The sequence below is a fragment of the Cheilinus undulatus genome, linkage group 17 (assembly GCF_018320785.1).
Source record: "Cheilinus undulatus linkage group 17, ASM1832078v1, whole genome shotgun sequence".
Lineage (NCBI taxonomy): Eukaryota > Metazoa > Chordata > Actinopteri > Labriformes > Labridae > Cheilinus > Cheilinus undulatus.
Genome location: NC_054881.1, coordinates 8,217,859 through 8,237,266, shown reverse-complemented (window position 1 = coordinate 8,237,266; position 19,408 = coordinate 8,217,859). Strand labels below are relative to the sequence as shown.

Here is a 19,408-nt window from a genome sequence, read left to right as displayed (position 1 = left end):
AAAAAGCCAAAAAAGCTGTTTTTTAAAGCTGACAGTCAAGTATGATGGAGGCAGGGCTACTGTGGAGAAACTAAGGATTTCTCTGGCTTTGAGAACTGTTAGAAAAGTTTGAGGAAATTACTAAAATCATGTGCAGATTTAGTCATTTTATCATCAATTTAGGCATTTCAGCACTAAATCTACACACTGCAGACATACTGAACATGAAACAGGGACAAACTCCTGTCAATAATGTATTCAACTATCCTGTTAGATATCCTAATAAAGCCATTAGCTCAACATGACTGTGCATAAAATGCACTGGTGGAAACTTCCCTGGAGGATCAGCCACAGTCTATACAGCCTTCCTCATGGATGCTCGCTGGAGCAACCTACAGGAGTAACACCAAAGTTTCTGTGCTTGTTTGTCATCCAAAAACCCCAAAATATGTTGAAAAATCAGGCCAAGATTTGGAAACATCCCAGTCTCCCTTGAAACTTTGAAAGATAGAAGTACAGAAAGCACTCGGTGCTGGCTCCCTCATCCACAGTGCAAATGAATTCTTAATCACTGTGAGTGTGTTTGAAGAGCAAACAGCCACTGCAGATGACACCAAACCCTGCATTAACCAGACGAGTTGTAGTAGCAGCAGGCAGGAAGTGGAGCGTGAGAGAGGCTGAGTCGTTCCTCAATGAAAGCAGGTCAGGAGTCGGAGATGAAGCATTGTTAGAGGTGCTGTCGGGGAATTTTAATCTTTTATCCTCAGGAAGACAGTCATAAACTTTTATATATGAGTGTAGTCATAAAAAAATCTTACAATCAGAGTGAGCCGGGTTAATTCATAGAGTGTGGAGACAATGTGAATGGCAGAAACTGAACCTCCTGACCCGTGACTTTGTCAGTGAAAGGTGGTCGACCCTGCATGAAGAAGTTTCTCTGCTCTTTCTGAGAGTCGACGAGGCATAAACCCGGCTATGTCGGGGTGCTGAGGTAATAACCTCCGCCCTCAAAGAGGTCTGAGAATGCTGTGAAGCAGAGAGGGTTTAAAAAGAGACGTGTAATTTAAGTTGATAAAGAAATAGACGACTTATCCATACACTGAGGTCCTCCTGCACTTAGGAGTACCACAGTTTCATCTCTTCTAGTTGGTATGCAACAGTCATGTGGACTGAATTCATAATAAAGTCATTTTTAACATGCTTACACATCGCAGTCTTAGAGGTGCAGTGCTTATAATCGGGAATATTAGCCACATGTAACTGTTGGATTCCAGACTGCATTGCTCACTTCTTGTGGTTAACTGTTGTTAGAAGCTGTATTAAGAAAAATGGTTTTCTGTTATTTGGTTCACTGTAGAAACGTGCAAGATGCAAAAATCCAAGATGGTGGAGTCCAAGGAGGAGCCTACCACTCTGGCATTCAAGCTGCCAGTCAGATATGTCATCACTAATGTGCCCTGTAACCTGAATTTCAACTCAGAAACTCAGCAACCTCAGTACCCTGAGTTATGAATTTGAAGTGACTGAAACACATTCAACTCCAATGTAATCTCAAGCTCGGACGTCCCACTTCAGATGTAAATGGGCTGCAGCATAACCCTTCTTACCCTCAGACGCCTGAATTGTGGCCCTAGTAGTCTGTGTTTGGGAAAAATAGGAAAAATGGCTCCCTGTCATCATCTAAAAAGTAAGATTGCAAATTTGAAGCCTGTCCTGCACATTTAAGGCATATCACAACATACTGCATGATTTTATGCGGCAGGGTCCATATGATGAAGCAGTTTTGGGCCCAAATGGGCCAAGAGTGATTTTTTTAATTACATAGTGCAGTAGAGCTCCTCTCCCAAGGGCTCCTGTAGGCCCTTGGGAGAGGTCTTTATTACCAGAAACACCTGTCCCCACGTCGTTCTGGACAAAAGCGTCTACTAATCATTGGTCCATTTTTGCCCATTTTAACCACATGTCACTATTTGATATGCCTATTTTTGCCAGTTCAACCAATTTCTGCCTATTTTTCAGCCTGAGTTAATCCTTTTTGCCAGTTGATATCAATATTTCATCCCACTTTCACCAAATTCCCACCCATTTTTGGCACTTTGAAGCCACTTCAGCCACTTATTAATCCTCTTTTACAACTATCTATGCCTGTTTTTGCCATTACAAACATTTTTTTTTTGCCATTTTTTGCTAATTTTCTGGCCTTTTCATTTTTTATTTTTGCTACTTCCATCCATTTCTGCTACTTTTAAAATCCCTTTTTACCACATTTCCACTATTTTGCCATTATTAACCATTTCTGGCAATTTTTAACCTACTTTAATTCTGTTTTTAACAAAAGGCATTTACATTTTTATGAAGGCTATTTACTACACAAATGAATAAAAAAAGATATTTGTTTCTTTGATAGGAGTGGTTTAACTTTACAATGGATCACGATTTTGCTGACTCCATGGTCCCCCATTTCCCCCAAGGGTTAAAGCTTTAACACTTTTTTATACAACTGATCACTGTACAGCTTTGAAACATACTATCAAAAATCATTAAACATTCTAGTGGAGCTCCAAATATCTTAAAAAGAAATTAAAAAGTCTTTTTTTGTCATGCAAACCTCCTTATCCCTATCCTATAAAATTGTTTTGTTTTTTCAAAGAATGTTTTTGTACGACAGTTAAAACTAAAATCTGGTCAAATCAAGGTTACACAGAAGATGGCGAAACAGTTCATGGCCATCTTACTGTATTCATAAATGGAGTTAAAACTTATTTAGGTCTTCTTTTCTGATGAAAAGCTAAAGCAACAGAAGAGAAGCTGCTCTTTGTAGCATCAGGCTTTAAAGGACAAAGTCATCCTGGTTCACCTCCTCTCACAAAGAGAAGGCAGCCAGCCAAGGACGCTTTCCTTTCAGACAGTTTAAAGTCCATTTTTAAAATTTCCATTTGCAGCTTTTAGTGAAATGTTGAATAAATGTATCAGAGGTGGTAAACATTCACGATTTTATCACAACACACCGAAAGATACAGTGCTGTGAGAGGCATGTGCCCCCTTTCCTGTTGCTTTGTTTGTTTGTTTGTTTTTGCATATTTGTCAAACCCAATAACTGGTTGTTCCACCCTTGGTGGTAACAGATGGAAGCAGTTTTAATATCTGGTGATGGGTCTTTCACATTGCTGTGGGGGAATTTTACCCCACTCTTCCTAGCAGAATTTTTTAAATCTTAATTAACTGTGATTAACCACATTTTTTGGAAAGCTGAGGGGAATTTCACTACCCACACCAAAGCCTAATTACTGCCAGACCTTTGAAATCCCTTAAATGAACTTGTCCGACAAAGCAAACAATAAAAGAGCCATTATCCACAAATGTAGAAAACTTGCGACAGTGGTGATCCTTCCCAGGAGTGGCCGGCCTACCAAAAGGACGACTCATCCAGGAAGTCACAAATGGACCCAGAACATCTAAAGACCTGCAGGTCTTACTTGACTCAGTTAAAGGCAGTGTTCATAATTCAACAAGACGAAAGAGACTGGGCAAAAATGGCATCCATGAGAGAGTTCCAAGACCAAAACCACCGCTGACCAAAAAGAACTCAAAGACTTGTTAATATTTGCCAGTAAGCATCCTGATGATCCCAAGAATTTGGGGAAATATTCTGTAGACTGATGGGACAAAAGTCGATCTTACTGTGTTAGTTTTAAAAATGAAGTACAACTAACAAAGAACATCGTACCAACAGTCAGACATGGTGGTGGTGGTAGTGTGATGGTCTGGAGCTGTTTTGCTGCTCAAGGACCTGGACCCTTGCCATAATTGATGGAACCATGAATTCTGCTCTCTACCAGCAAATCCTGAAGGAGAATGTCCAGCCATCAATGTGTGACCTCAAGCTCAAACACACATGGGTTATGCAGCAGGACAATGATCCAAAACACACCAGCAAGTCTACGTCTGCAAGGTTTTGGAGTGGTCTAGTCAAAGTCCGGATTTATATCTGATTGAGATGCTGTAGCATGACAGGCCGTTCATGCATGAAAACCCTCCAATGTGGCTGAATTAAACCAATTCTGCAAAGAAGTGGGCTAAAATTCCTCCACAGTGAAGTGAAAGACTCATTGACAGTCATCGCAAATGTTTGCTTGCAGTTGTTGCTGCCAAGAGTGACACAACCAGGTATTAGGTTTAGGGGTGATTACTTTTTCACATTGTTCCAGGTAGGTTTAGATGGCTTTTTCCCTAATAAATCAAATCAGGTTTTCCTTTGTCTCATATTAAAATCTGTTTAATCCGAGATATTTAGATGCAATTATGCAAAAAAAAAAAAAAAAAAAAAAAAAAGGAACCAGGAAGAAGGCAACAACTTTTTACACAGCATTGTAGAAGTATGGTCTGATATACATTCACTTGTTTTTCAAACATTCACACATTGCTGTTATACTTGGACTGATCCGTTCATTGTCAGATGATTTCTGTGCAGATAATTTGTGGCTTTTGTCAAAGGAAGGTGACTCACCAAGGATTTTTATAATAATGTAAAACTGTCAGCCTACCTATGAAGAGAAAGACTTTCAGTGTATGCAGAGAGCTTCTATTGTTCGGCTTCAATTTATTTGAAATCAGTTTTACTTCAACACTTTAAAAGTGGAGCCACATCAATCTCTGCACCTGCACACTGACGGCTTCTGAAAGGCTTTCTGACAGCTATTCATTTTAGATACAGTCAAACTGGATTTCCATGACAGCTTTACATTCAGATTTTTAACAGTCGAGATTTTAGTTAAAACTAAGAGGAGACGAGGCTCTTTAAGTCACAGCAGAGGAGGGAAATGATGACAGGAGCAAAGTAGGACAAACTAAATGATATATTTTTTTCATCAGAGAGCAGAGGGAGTGCATGTGAGGTGAGAAGAAACTCTCTGAAGGTAGAGATTCTGCAGAGAAGTCAATTTACTGGTTTCAGCACCAAGGCTGAACACAGGAGTTATGGATGAGACATTTATCAAAGTGACAGAGAGACTCGGCATTGTTTAACGCTTTAACGATTCAGAAGGAACATATAATGCTGACAAATGAGTGCCAGTGTGTTTGAAAGTTCATCATGTGAGAAGACCCTGAGTCATTTTGTCAGCTTTGTGTCTTCAGCTGTGTCATTTTACAGAGAAATAAGGAAGAATATGGGCGAGTAGTGCATGCTGTTGACTCTATGTGTATTTTAACTCCATGTATTCTGCTGATGGAGGTCTCCTGCTCTCTAAAACAAACTAACCACGGGATTTCACTGTAAAACTACAGCTTGTTTAACTATGTCAGGGTTTCAGAGCTGTGTTTATCAATCGTTTTATGCCCAAGTAGGCCTGAACAATTTGCAAAAATAATCTAATTGCATTTTTTCCCCCGATATTGTGATTTAATATGCGATTATTATTACATTACTCAGTTTATGCATTTTTCAACACATTCAAGCAATAAATCCATGTTATAACCTACATTCAGTCAGAAACACTCATCATACATTTTACCATTTTCATTGCAAAATGGATATAGACTAGAGGTTTACTTGGCAGAGAAGGCTCTGCTCTAAAGATGCTACCTGGTTTAGTCAAGCATGCTTTGACTTTCCAGGGAGCACATGGCTAGAAACCCCCCCTATGGATGGACACATGAATGTATATTAAAAAAATGAAATTTTCATAAGCAATTAATCCAAAGTAGCATGATTCTGAATATATGGGTGGAACAAGCTTTAAGCTATAAAGGAGGCAGCCGGGGTGAAGGAGGTTAAGCTTGTAAAGCTGCTGCAAAAAAATTAATGTATTAACCCTCTGAACCCTGACCCTATTTTTTAGGTTTCTGCTCAATAAATTGCATATCCATAATAAAATGAGAATATCTCTGCAATCACAAGGTCTATCTGAATAATGTTGGTGTCATAGTAAAGGAGAATTTTTTTTTTTTTTTTTTTTCTAGAAAAAGAGAAATTTTACAACTATAGTTTGGAAAAGCGATTTCTGTTTTTGTGATTCTTTGGCCTCTATCTCTCTGAAACTTTGGTGTAGACTGCTTTGGCATATATCATCAGAATCTGTGGAGTCTCTGCTTTCATTTGAGGTGTCGATCGTGTGTGCTGCTTGAAGTGTCGTAGCGGTAGAGCAGGAAATATGGTGAGTGGGTTGACACAGCAGAGCTGTACGGATTTTGAAATGTCTTAATTCATTTAGTTGCTATTTGAGTTGTGTTTGGGGCATGCAAAAAAGGTTTATATAGTCTTGTAGCCCAGGTTCTGCTGTTTAATTTGATGTGCAACATCACTATAACCTTTCGTGATTAGTGCATTATTTCACACTGTGTTTGCCAATGCCTCTCAAACTCCCCCAATTTGGGGACCTCCGGGTTCAAGACTGCTGTTTGACATATTTCAAGTTTAAGAAATATTGCAACTTATGCGATTTGTAAATTGCAGCAGGCCATGTTGTGATTTAATCTAATTTGTGATTAATTGCCCAGCCCTATGTCCAAGGCACACCTAAGATCAAGCCAAGCCTAGTAAACCAGGTGTATAGCATTAGCTCAGGCAGGCCACTGAGTCAAGTGCTGCCATATAACTGAGATCAGCTGATCTCACACCAGCCCTCATCACACTCATGCTGCCATGTTTAAACTGCTCTTGCCTGGCTACGCTTTGCTGCTCCCTCTGCAAGTCCCTTTTTACAGCCCTCCTCCACCCCAGCTCCTCCTTTATGCTGCCCCTGACTTTATCAGTGCCATAACTGCTAATAAAGAAAAACTTTTTATAACTACACATCTTGTTTCAGATTTCTGCAATAATTCAGTGAAAACAGGAAATTTAAACTGGAAAAAAAGACAGAAAAAAAATGTTTTTGCACAAAAAAAAAAAATTGTCATGTTAGCACCAAAAGGCTGACTTTAAAGCATGGCGCTAACTCAGACAAATCAGATGTAATTTTTCCATCAGCTGTTGTGTTTTTAGATGAGCATTAGTCATCACTGCTATGACATAAACTTCATATTATGGTGGGCTTGTGTCTCACATCTCACTGCCCTTCTATCATGACAAAATCCATGGAAATTATATTTTGCATGCATGCATTTATTATTTGTGCATATTTTAGATATAAGCAGTGTGGATCACTGTTGCCAGCAAAATTGCCCCTCAGGGATACTGACTCTCCAATATGATCCAAACTTTGGCTTCCAACTTGACTAACAGCCTGCACACTGAAAGTGTTGAAATACCCAGCTCAAACTTTAGACAGCCTTTACAAACACATCTCCATACTGAAATATCAGATGTAAGATCAGATTTTGGTGTGGCATCAGGGGCAAATAAGCAATAGGTTCATTTAAATGGGGCTTAATATGATTACACTGAAGAAATATGTTTGCAGAACAGAAACTCAGGCAAAACTGCAGATCATTTACACAAACAGTGGATTAAAGCTCTATTTGGGGAGTTTTACCCTCATCATCTCAACATCTGTTGAATTAAAAATCCCCATAAAAGGCAACTGAACTGACAGTCAACAGTCTCTCTGATATCCTGTTGCACAGAAAAGCAGCTGATGCATTTGGACATCATTTTCAGAAACTGAACAGGCTGCGTTTCATTGCTGATGATGAGAAATAGGAATAAGATCCAGCATAATAGTCAACAGATCCAGCGTGTGCTGCCAACACATACAAATGATTGATTTGCTGCTATTTAATTGGAGCCAGCAGAAGACTTCCAGTTATTAAGGTCAGACTATAAATAGGTTGGAGTAAGCGCTCATCTCCTCCACACGACACTGTCCGAAAGGTCCAAGCCATCTCTCTCGTAAAAGATATGGCAACGATAAATAAACAGTCCAGCCAAGATGTCAGGAGACTGTGGAGAAGGTTGGTGATTAACCAACATGTTGACACGCAGCAGCAGCAAGTTAATGACATCAAATTTTCAGCAGATGGCTCTCTGTCACAGGGAAAACTCAGATCTCTGATCTCTGCAGCTGAGGAACATTCAGTCAACTTTCAGGAAGCATTTCAAGAGCTGTGCTTTGTTCTAAGCCATTTGTTCTTATCCCACTTAGAGGAGAGGAGTCTTGCAGTCCCAGATTAAGCATAATTATAAACAGAACTGCCATTTAAAGATGTTTTCAACATCAGCAAATTCCCCTCTGAGCCCATACAGCTTTAGAATCAGCACTTCATTCCTTTTTAAATATGAAAAATGAGCACAGAAGTGATAAATCAACCATGGATGAATTCTATCATACATTAAGGCTGGACTTTATTTCGAGTTCTTACACCCACTCTTCATTTTCAGTGCCTCCCCGTCCCTTGAAACAGAGATATGACATGGGACAACCTTTAGAGTTTCTGATATGTCATCAGTAATCATTGATGGCATTTTTCATTACAAGACAATGTCAGTGGACATTTCTACTAAGAGTAATTTCTTTATGGGCTGCACAGCGGCACAGGGGTAAGCGCTATTGCCCTCGCAGCAAGACGGTTCCTGGTTCACTTCCCAGTCAGGGCCTTTCTGTGCAGAGTTTGCATGCTCTCCCTGTGCATGAGTACGTTCTCTCTGGGTACTCCAGCTTCCTCCCACCACGAAAAAAAAACATGCTCATAAGGTTAATTGGTGACTCCAAATTGCCCATAGGTGTGAGTGTGAGCATACATGGTTGTCTGTCTCTATATGTTAGCCCTGCGATTGACTGGTGACCAGTCCAGGGTGTACCCCGCCTCTCGCCGAATGGCAGCTGGGATAGGCTCCAGTTCCCTGTGACCCCCAATGGGATAAGCGGTATAGAAAATGAATGGATGAATAATTTCTTTATAGCCCATATGCACATGCAAGAGGGACATCCCTCTCAACAATGCACCAATTGAGATGCAATGTCTCATGTCAAAAACTAAGCTTTGTGTACAGTTATTTCAACATTTCCTGCAGCTTCCTGCTGCTGACATCATCCTGTACTCCTGCTCTCCAGGATGAGGGTTGTAGTAGACTGCTATTTTGAAAAGAACCATAATGCATTTAAAAAAATATCAGAGTAGGGTATTAGATTCTCATGATTTTTGCTTCTTATTTATGTTGACACCACCATCATTTGTGCACTCCTTTAGGCACTGGAGCAGCTGTCTTGCTGATGATTCTGGGAGATTTCCCATAATACTTGGCTTGGAGTGTGGCTCAGGAAATTTTGGGTTTGATGCTTCTGCCACACAAACAAAACTTAGTCTGACTATATGAAATGTAGGGGTAGTGCAAAGGATGTGTTGGGACAAGATAATAAAGGAACATCTCTCACAGCTCATTTTCTGAAGCACAGTCCATAATTAGTCAAATTTCATTAGTAGTCTATATTAACTACTATCATAATCCATGTCAGCATCAGTACAAATATTGTAGTTACATTTACCGAGGTCTGTAGATAGTCCAGCACAAAATATAAACTGCAGTGGTCTCACAGGAGCCTGTTAGCATAACAGCTCACCTCTATTACAGCAGGTGCCCCCTCTGGTGAGGTGCCAGCAGGAGCAGCAAGGTGTCATGGGTAAATCTCTCTCTTCTACCATTAATTATAGCAAAGTGACACAAAATCGATGTGCGGGGAGTCTATTATGGCTTCAACTAGCGTAATAATATGACTGTAAATAAACCACAGAGTAGAAAACTGAGAGACACCTGCAGGCAAAACAGCAAAGGCAGCAGAAATATGCCCCTCTTCCTTTGACGAGTTAGTCGATAATAATAATTACGATTCCACTTTATAACTGTAAAAGTGTAAAATAACTGCAGAAGAAGTGAAACAAACTTGTCTCCCTTTTGTCTTGGCACAATTCTCCTAAAAAGAGTCAGAACATACAAAGTTGTACATGGAATTCTGGGGAAATTCCTCTGACCTTACTGGACTGTGGGAGACCTTTGCCTGGTTGTGTTCAAGGCTCCAAAGAGGTTTGCCTCTGTCAACAGGAATGATCAAATACAAATACACCTTTAACATCAAACCAGCTTAATCAGAAAGCTCCATCCGATAAAACATGGTATTACAAATTAAAAGAAAAGGTATTTTTCATGTTTAAATTGCTGATTTCACAGATAGAAGGTTGTTTGCTTGTGCAGAGGAAAAGTTGGCTCCTACTCCAGACGATTTGTACTCCAGCCAGTTTGTAATCAATTGGATTGTTCCAGATTGATTTTTGCTGTTTGGTCTTTTTCACTTAGAACATTCATTCTTCATGTCAAATGTCAAATATTATATTTATTTATTGTGTGTAATTTTCTTTAGAATAAATCTGTAGTAAAACTGGCGAATACTAGATCAAGTTTGAAGATGAAACTCTCCACAGTGTGCAGCAGACACTGGCAGGGAATATCACACCTAATTAAACTAAACTAAGAAGCTGATTTATACCATTTCTTAGCTTGTTTGTAGACACTGAGTTAAAAATCATGACTGAGTTGGTGCAGAAAATATGCAACTGGTTTAAACTTCTGCACTGAATCTGTTCCATGGTGACCTCTGCTACTGTGAGCATGACATATCTGTGCTGGTGTGTCAGTGCTGCTCAGCATTATTTGCCCACAACACTCAGCAGTGCAAGCTTTATGCCAGTACCCCAGTCCAGATGACACATTTCCTATGTGTTTATCATGGCATCATGGCAACTACAGCTGAGTGCAATAGGTTTGGTAGTGGATCAACTAAATATTAAATATAAATATAAATATAACTAAGCAAAGAAGAAAAGAGAGAAGACATCAGGAGGGATTAAAAGTACAGCCACTTAATTAGCTGAGGCAGATGACAGGAGAACTTTTGTTGCACTTGTTTGGCAACTGAGAAACATGGATGAGAAAATGCACAACTATACTTTCAGCTGCCAGAAAGAAGATGTGACTGGTTGATTCACTGTCTGCAGCAGTTTATCTCAGACCAAAGTTCCAGGACATTCCTCTGAAACTGGAAGTCACCAGTGCTACCAGTGGACCAAGCATAGAACCTGCAGTCTGCGTTTCAACACATGGTTATATTTTCAACCCTTAATTTCCACATACATCGGCCTCTGCGCACTCAGCTGTCCCATGGTTTTGCTCTGACCAAAAGCATGTTTCAAGGCTGCACAATGCAGTGCAGTACCACAGGGGAACTGCAAGTCTACGTAGGAGTTGTAGGACAACAGCGGACTATTCAGCATCAGTGGGGTTGATTTCACCATGATTCCATGATTTTATTGCTTACCCTATTACATTATGAAGGTCAAAGATTAATGTCTGCTACAAAATTTGTGGTCTCCTGTAAAATTCTGTGGCTTTTGACCTCAAAAGTTATCAAAGTTTTGTCCGTCAGTGGCACAGTCGTAGCTCTGTGACTGACCGACCTCCTGATGACCTTTTACTTGCAGGATGAGATGTGAGGTTGATATACTGTTGATTTATAATCAGGAGTCTGTGCATTGTGTCGTATTTTGAATTTGGCCAGATACTTTGCATGTCTTTCCAGCTGTTTAAATTAATCTGCTCTATGCGGACTGGTGTGCCTTGGCAGTGAACAGCGCCAAAAAAAAGACCTGCTGTGCGTCTGAAATTAAGCAGAGCCGAGCGGCACTTCAGGGACGTGCCGGAGCTGGACTGAAGCACAGGCAGTGGAACTTTTCTAATTGACCAGAGGGGAAGTGATGTGCTCAGCAGGCTGATTGTATGTGGAAACTGGAGGTCATAAGGAGTTGCAACTACATGCATCTACCTTTGCAAAAGTTCAGGGCTGCATGGACTTACAGCATATGCTGCAGCACAATTAAAAATCAGGCTTGAGAGCATCCAGTTTGGTCATGTGACTCTCAAAGGTTGCTTTTTTACCCCCTTAGTGGGGTAGGAGGGTACTGCATGTCAGATATGGGAAGTCATTTACAACTACTTTATGAAAAGTTCTTTTCCAACAACACTTAAATCTACTTTTTGCATGTTTTTGTTACTTATCAAATAGCTGCATGTATGTCAAAGGCCGTTTTTATGCCAAATTGCCTTAGATTTACCATTACTATTACCATTACCATTACTATTTACTTTTACCAGATTTTGCTAATTTTGAAGTTTATTTTAGTCCTGAGTGTTGATCAGAGTTGTTTAAGGCCCTAGGCCTCAGTGTGCAAACTAAGTTTGGATAAATATATATTTAAGAAAGTATTCTCAAAGTGAGGATGAAGCCCAAAGATGAGGGTTCGAAAAAAGGAATTCAACGGTCTTTAGAGCTGACAGGAGCCCAACATTTCCCAAAGTGAAAGGGAACCGGCACCTTAAGACTACAGATATCACCCCTGATAGTTTGCATTGATGCTCACAATCAAAAGGACAAATTCATGTTTTCTGGATTTAACTTTCTGTTTGTCTAGGTATGCTTTATTAAGCTGTATACATTTGAGTGTTTTCAGATTCACAGCAGTCAGAAAAAAACTCCTGTTTCCTCTGTTATTTATCTAAAGAAAGCAGCACTAAAGCTGCATCACTTCCACCATGCAGATAAGATAAAGGCTTAAAGAGACACATAAATAGCTTTGTCACTAACTTACGAAACCACTCTCTTTCAAACATGACCGATCATAAAAGAAACGTAGGTACTCACAAGCTGCCTCTTCTGGGAAGACTCAGCTCTTTCTGTAAAAGAAAAGAGAAAAGTTTTAAGTACAGATGTTGAAAACTTGACACCACTCGTAACACTTGCAGGGATTTATTCATTCTCACAACCTAAAACCCTTTTATAACAATTATCCAGCATTAATTCATTTAGTTCAGGAAAAAATAACCTGTATTTATGTTGCCTGAGCCAACTGTAGCAGATATAGTAACACAGAGGTGAAGGTTTAATTGCTGTGAGGAAATACCAACAATGCTCTCATTGATTTCTGGGAGGATTATGTTCTCTCACAGGACTAGCACTCAAAGGATAAAACTGCTGGCATACATTTAAAGATCCCACAGTCATTAAAACACTTTTGTGGGTACTGTAAAACTTCAAATGAAAGTCTGTCACAATTTAAGGCCCAGTGCCTTTTACAGGCCTGGTTTTACTGTATGTTTCAGCAAACAGAGCACCATTTACATTTAGTGCTGTTGATGCAGCCAGACATAAACTTGAACATCTGTCCAAAAAATATGGCATAGTGTTTGTAATGGTGTGAGAAATAAGGTCAGAGATCAACAGGAGATTCTGACGTCTGTGTGCACAAAATAAAAGCACAGCCTGAGGGGTTGATCCGGATAAAGAATACAGAAATAAAATCTCATTGAGTGAGAGGAGGGACAGACGACTCTGCTGGCTTTATAGATAGTAGCATATTTTCAATGCATGCAAACAGTGTTTTCTCATTGTGCAAAGTCTAATCAGTGTTATGCACTTGACAACTGGAAAAACGTTGACCCACATCCAGACTTTGCTCAGACTGCATACAGAGGTAGACGGGGATGCCTTCTTTGGGATTTGTATGACACATTCAGGAACACATTAAAAACCACCTGATCAGCTGACATAACATGGTGGTGGTCTTCCACCACAACAGGTGTGGCATATTTACATCCATTCTGGCTCTCTGTAGACATCTGGATCATTTGGTTAAGTTCTTCATGTGGTACCATTTTGGCTTTTTAAGTCTATTTTTTTGCTTATTTAGACCTGATGCATGTATATTAGGTCTTAAAGGTATATACATGTACACTCATGTATATACCTTTAAGACCTACTGCAGCATCTGTGCCGCCGGTTTTACAACACTTGACTTGTGAATTGCAACATGACGCACTAAAATACGCTTGTGCAACTGTGCAGTTTCTCAGAAAACCCTCAGGTTTTAAGAGGTTGTTTCCAAACAATACTTAGGTTTTAGATGGCTTTTTTAGGCAGCATAAGTCTATATGGGTTTAAAAAAGAATAACACTGTGTCCTTTAATTGGAAAGAATAGGTAGAAAAGCTGTTAGAGGCACTGCTAGCTTCTTAGCTTGCTACTTTGTCTAGTAGTTTAAAGACACCTGTGTCTGGAAGGTCTAGTGTCCAGTTGACCTGTATTCCTGGCTACCATTATACCATGAAAACAAAAGAACACTCCATGCAACTCAGAGAAAAGCTTATTGAGAAGTTTAAGTCACAAAATGGATACATAAAAAATTCCAAGGCAGTGAACAACCTTTCGGAAATCAGTTTAATCCATCATCAAGAAATTGAAGGAATATGGCACATGTCTGCCTATCAAACTGAGTGACCATCCAAGAAGGAGACCAGTGAGAGAGGCCACCGAGACACCTATGACCACTCTGAAGGAGTTCCAAGCTTCAGCAGCTGAGACGAGAGAGACTCTGCAGACAACAAGTCAAAGCTTTATGGCAGAGTGGCAATGAGAAAGCCACTGTTGAAGAAAACACTGATTAAATCTGGATTAGAGTTCACCAGAAAGCACCTGGGAGACCCCATGGTCAAGTGGGAGAAAGTTCTTTGGCATCACCACAAACACACTATACCCACTGTGTGGCATGGCAGAAGCATCTTTTTTGCTGGGATGCTTCTAGGCGGCCAGCCCAGGAAGGCTTGTAAAGGCAGAGGGTAAAATGAATGAGGCAAAATATAGGAAAACCCTGGAAGTCTTTAGGAGCTTACACAGGGTAGACTTTTGGTATGGCTTATTTTTCAAGATGCCTCTTTTTAAAATTTAATTTAAGAAAGTCTACTTTTGGCACTTGTGTTGAGGAAACTTTTTGAGGCCTGAGTAATGAGTGAAGAGAACACCTGGAGATGTGCTGTGCTCCTTCATGGAAATCCCATCACAAAATTTCATTAAAACTCTTTAAAGAACATGTTTCTGTGACAGCTGCCAGAAACAAATCAGTAAAATACATCAGAGCACAAACGACGCTCCAACAGCTGCAGCATCTGTTGATACGTCGGTGCCACATGGAAAACCATGCGAGCCAACATCAGCCACGGTGACAGGCGAGCACACCGTGTACACATCACCATATCCTCCTGAGAGTTAACACAGCAGTTTGTTTAATTACAGCATTTCCTTGTGAAGAAGCCGGCTGTTTTATCACCCTTTACAACATTTCCCTGTGCTCTTTTATATCAGTGGTGAGTGAAACGAATGCAAAGCTCTGCAGCTCAGATTACTTTAAACCTCTCTCTACATCCTGTACTGATAAATAACCAGGCCTTGTTTTATTTTGTGGCTACAAATCCCCCTGATTTGATCTGTAGATGTCCTAAAACAACCCCATAAGGGCGAGGTCTTTTGTCTCAAACGGGGAGGACACTGACTTGATGTGTATTGGCTGCTCCAGTCAGCAGAAAATGTGCTAAGCCCCTCTTCTTTCCCTTTGCTATCAATTAGGGCTTAATGTCGTGTTTCCCCAGCTGCCTACAGAAGACCAAGGGCACAGAGTTTCCTTGGGAGACATGACCGCGGCTCACACAATGCTAATTACCAGCAGGGAATGACTTCCAATGATGGCACATCCACCTATAACAGCACAGCAAATAGCAGTGCAATGCCTGTAATAATGCAAACACAATCTGAAAGCAAAGCATGGTGATTATTCACATTTTCATGTAAAATCAACACATGCCTCAGGGTAATATTTACATAAAGTGAAATGCATGTCTTGTAATGAGTCGCTTATTTATGCGTTTGATGCCTGACACTTTTGACAGCTTTCTGAGTAAGCAGAGCGAGAGCAGAGAGAGAGAGAGGGCTACTACAGGCAATGAGTGTATTCAAAGTGCGCTGTGTGACATGGTTTTAATGAAACGGAGCGCTCAGATGCATACAAACTCAGCTCTCCCTTCAGCCGAAGTTTGGTTTTATCCTGCCAGAATAAATAAAAAAGCCCTGATTGAATAGGCAAAAGGGAATAAAGGCCATTATTCTCATAAAATTGCCACAAACATGGGTTAATTTAACAACAAATCACAAAAAACAGAAGTTTGAGGTGTTCAGAAACTAGAAGAACAGAGGAAAATAGAAGTTAGTCATCAGCATAGAAGAAAAGCTACAATAATTACAACTCAAATCTTCATTTTCTTTACTCACTTTTTTGGATTTCCCCTCTATGCCGGCTTCTCTATTAGTAGTGAAGTCCGCCATTTGCACGTGGGATTTGAATTCCCCTCAAATGCAGTCTTTCAACAAAAACAATCCATGCATGTAATCCAGATTACTGCTTGTATTTTTATCTCATTGAGCCTTACAGTTAACTGTTCATTCTCTTAACTGTACCAGAGCTGTATTAAAGGGTACTTCTACTAATTTTTGATGGTAGTTCATACTGAAAGGAGTGTTTTGGAATCTGTTCTGCAGAACTCCTGCAAATCTGGCAGTAATGTGCTGCTATGCAATGTATTCTTCAGGCTAAATGTGGTTAAATAAGTCATTTTAAAGTGTTTTTATTGTCATGGAATGATCTGAGTTTCACTCCACATGTTGAACAAATGCCAGACAGGATCAATAAAGAGTAAAAGTGACGATGTTAAACCAGAAATAGATTCTTGTTTACAAGATAAGTGCTACTCTGACACCTTGCGAGAGCAGAGTTAACGACGGAGATGGGAGTCGGAGCGAAAACCGGAGATTGTTACATGTGCTATCAGGCTCTAAAAATAACAATCATAGCGTACCAGGGCCACAAACAAACAGATTCAGTGCATTTAATCCACTGGTTTTCAACATCACCCATCGCCTTTCTTCCCTGAAATTCAATATGAGAATACACGACTATAGTAGGAATAAAAAAGCAAGATGCATGAACAATTAGTGATGGAAATCATTTAACTGTCCTGATATGCTTGTTGATACTCAATAAAAGTGGTTATGGATACCTCTGGTACATCTGGTAAGAGCAGGACTTTTTAAAAACTTCTCCAAAGGCGATTGGATGAACATTCTGTATGTCACATCCATCAGCCAAAAAAAAAAAAAGGAAAGAGAAAAATAAAAGTTTGGGCACCCCTGCTGTAGAGAGAGGAGACAAAGCCAAAGAGGTAACTTGAAGCAAAGTAGTAGCACATTTTTAAATCACTCAATTTATCGAAAGTCTGTTAAAAAATATAAAGTTGATATACCATCTATATCAGCCCACATATTTGATTGACCCCAAGATTGAGATTTGGGAGGTCAAAGGTCACTCTGCAGCCTTAGAAATGGGGAGGTCACAATGATCTTGCACCATAATTTTGCATTACAAGAGCTATGCTTTCCTCAGAACGTTGTCTTTCGAAGTATCTGTACTTTTGCCTTTAACCAAAATGCTTTTTTTGGTTTTGTTAAGCAAGTGAACATCTACAAACTATTTATTTGCATATGCTGAACTATCCCTGTAATCCTAAATTTATTACAAAACCTGCACCCACACTGTTAAAAACAAGATTTCCATCAGCCACACTACCACAAAAACCATCCTCCTTACCCACTACTGTTCTTTCACTGTCCAAATGTACACCTCCCAGAGGCACAGACCCTCCAGGCATTGTTTCTTTTCAAGGGTTGGTCTGGCTAAGCAACTTGACCGTTTTCCCTATGGTAGAAATCGTTCTCTGACCCTGTTTAAAAACTCAGAAATGTTTGAGTGCAGTGTAAACAGACATCTGCCAGAAAAGGTTAAAATCTGAAGATTTCAAACCTCAGGAACATGGCGAGTCTTGGTTAACCTCAGTGGCATTAGAAGACATAAGGGAAACTCTTTCTTTCTCCCTCTTTATATCAGACAGTGGTCTTCACCTCTTGCTTCATTATGCCTCGCAGACATCTTTCCTTTCAGAGCAGCCTGAGCCGTGGGCCAATGTCATGGTCAAACACTGCTTCACACCGCTCGAATACCAACAGCACCGAGACCAGGAGGAGAAATTAATTCAGCCTAAGACTGTCATGGGACTTGTACTGGTAATACTCCTTCTGCATATCTTTTTCTATCTCTGTGAATAGCCATAAACGCTCTTCAAAAATTAATTTCAATTCCATGATACATTCATGAGAAACACCCCTCGTTAGAGGGTGTTCACCCTGTTTTCATCTTCATTATTCAGATGGGTCAGTCTTGGTTCAACTCAAAGAATTTTCAGCACGTGACACAAAACAACCCTCCATTCATTTTTAATGCAGAGTTCAAGAGTTATACTCTCAATAGCCACTTCATTAGGTATAGCTGTTAAACTGCCCATCAACACAAATACCTAATCAGGCATTAAGATGGCAGTTACCAATTCCTTTAAGGATGCAGACAAGGTCAAGAGGATGTGGTGAAGCTCAAAACAAACTCAGAATGGGAAAGAAATGGCATTTAAGAGGCTTTGAATGTACCATTAATGTCAGTAACTAAAGAACTGCTGATCTACTGGGATTTGCGAGCAGAGCCATTCTAGCATTTCTAGGGGAAAGAGAACATATCTAGTCGTGGCAATTCTCTGGGGCAAAATACCTTGTTGGTTGTAGAAGTAAAAGGAGAAAGACCAAGGTGGTTCAAGACAACAAAAACCTAAATAACCACTCGTGAAAACCAAGGTATGCAGAGGAGCATCGGGTTAGGTTAGGTATGGGAACATATGCCGGCTGGCACTCCGACACGCCAACCTTGGTCCTGTGTTGCTTCAGCCTTCTGATAGTCATCATCCAGACCTGCGCCAGGTCCATGCTCCATCTCTCCAGGTACCCTCCCAGCTGAGCCCTCCATGATGCACGTGACTGCTCCCGGTATCTGGACCAGCCCAACGGGTCCTTTGCACCAAGTAGCGAGCTAGACTGGCCCGGGAACTTGCCCCAGGTGCCTGTGAAAGAGCTGCTGACCCTTCCTATCCCCTCTCTTCTGAGTACATCAGCTTTAAACACATAGTCTTTCCACTGATACCCAAAGATGCGCTGTCACAAAGGAGTCCAGCCAGTGCCCATGGCGATCAGTCATATCTAGTCCTCACAAGAGTATAGTAAAGCCTGGTATACACTGTGCATTTTTGGGCTGTCCCAGACGAAAGACGACCAATTGTGGTGAGATCTTTGGACGTGGCTCTAAAACGGTGGTCCTAAATCCCACTGTGAGACAGGTTGACAGACCGCTGTTGTCATGGTCTTGCGGCCAAAGATAGCCTGGGATAAAATTCTGACAGTGTCAAATATTTCGGATGACCATCTCACAATGTAACTGCTGCTGCAACCTACGTCAACTAACTAACCAATAGGGATGCTACCCTAGCGCTAACAACAAAGGAGTTAGCATGGGTTAGCGTTAGAATGGAGACAACGCCAAAAAGCAGAAGTCTGTAGGATTCCAACAAGGAGGGAAATCCTGATCTAGATTGTTTTCTAAGCATGAACCCTACGATTACAATGGCTTTGTTGTTGCATTGCTTCACTGCTTACCACAGCACTGGTGGCGTAGCTGGATGATGCACACTG

The 19,408-nt window shown here is 40.5% G+C and overlaps 1 protein-coding gene across 9 annotated transcripts in view; it reads right to left on the bottom strand.

Moving 5' to 3' along the window:
* Positions 1 to 19,408, bottom strand: part of mast4 (microtubule associated serine/threonine kinase family member 4) — a 198,229-nt gene that overhangs the window by 85,487 nt on the left and 93,334 nt on the right. For all 9 annotated transcript variants that reach the window (XM_041811256.1, XM_041811264.1, XM_041811257.1 and 6 more), the window contains exon 4: positions 12,606 to 12,637. In XM_041811256.1, coding sequence (XP_041667190.1) covers positions 12,606 to 12,637 — 32 coding nt within the window. The remainder of the gene's footprint in view (positions 1 to 12,605; positions 12,638 to 19,408) is intronic.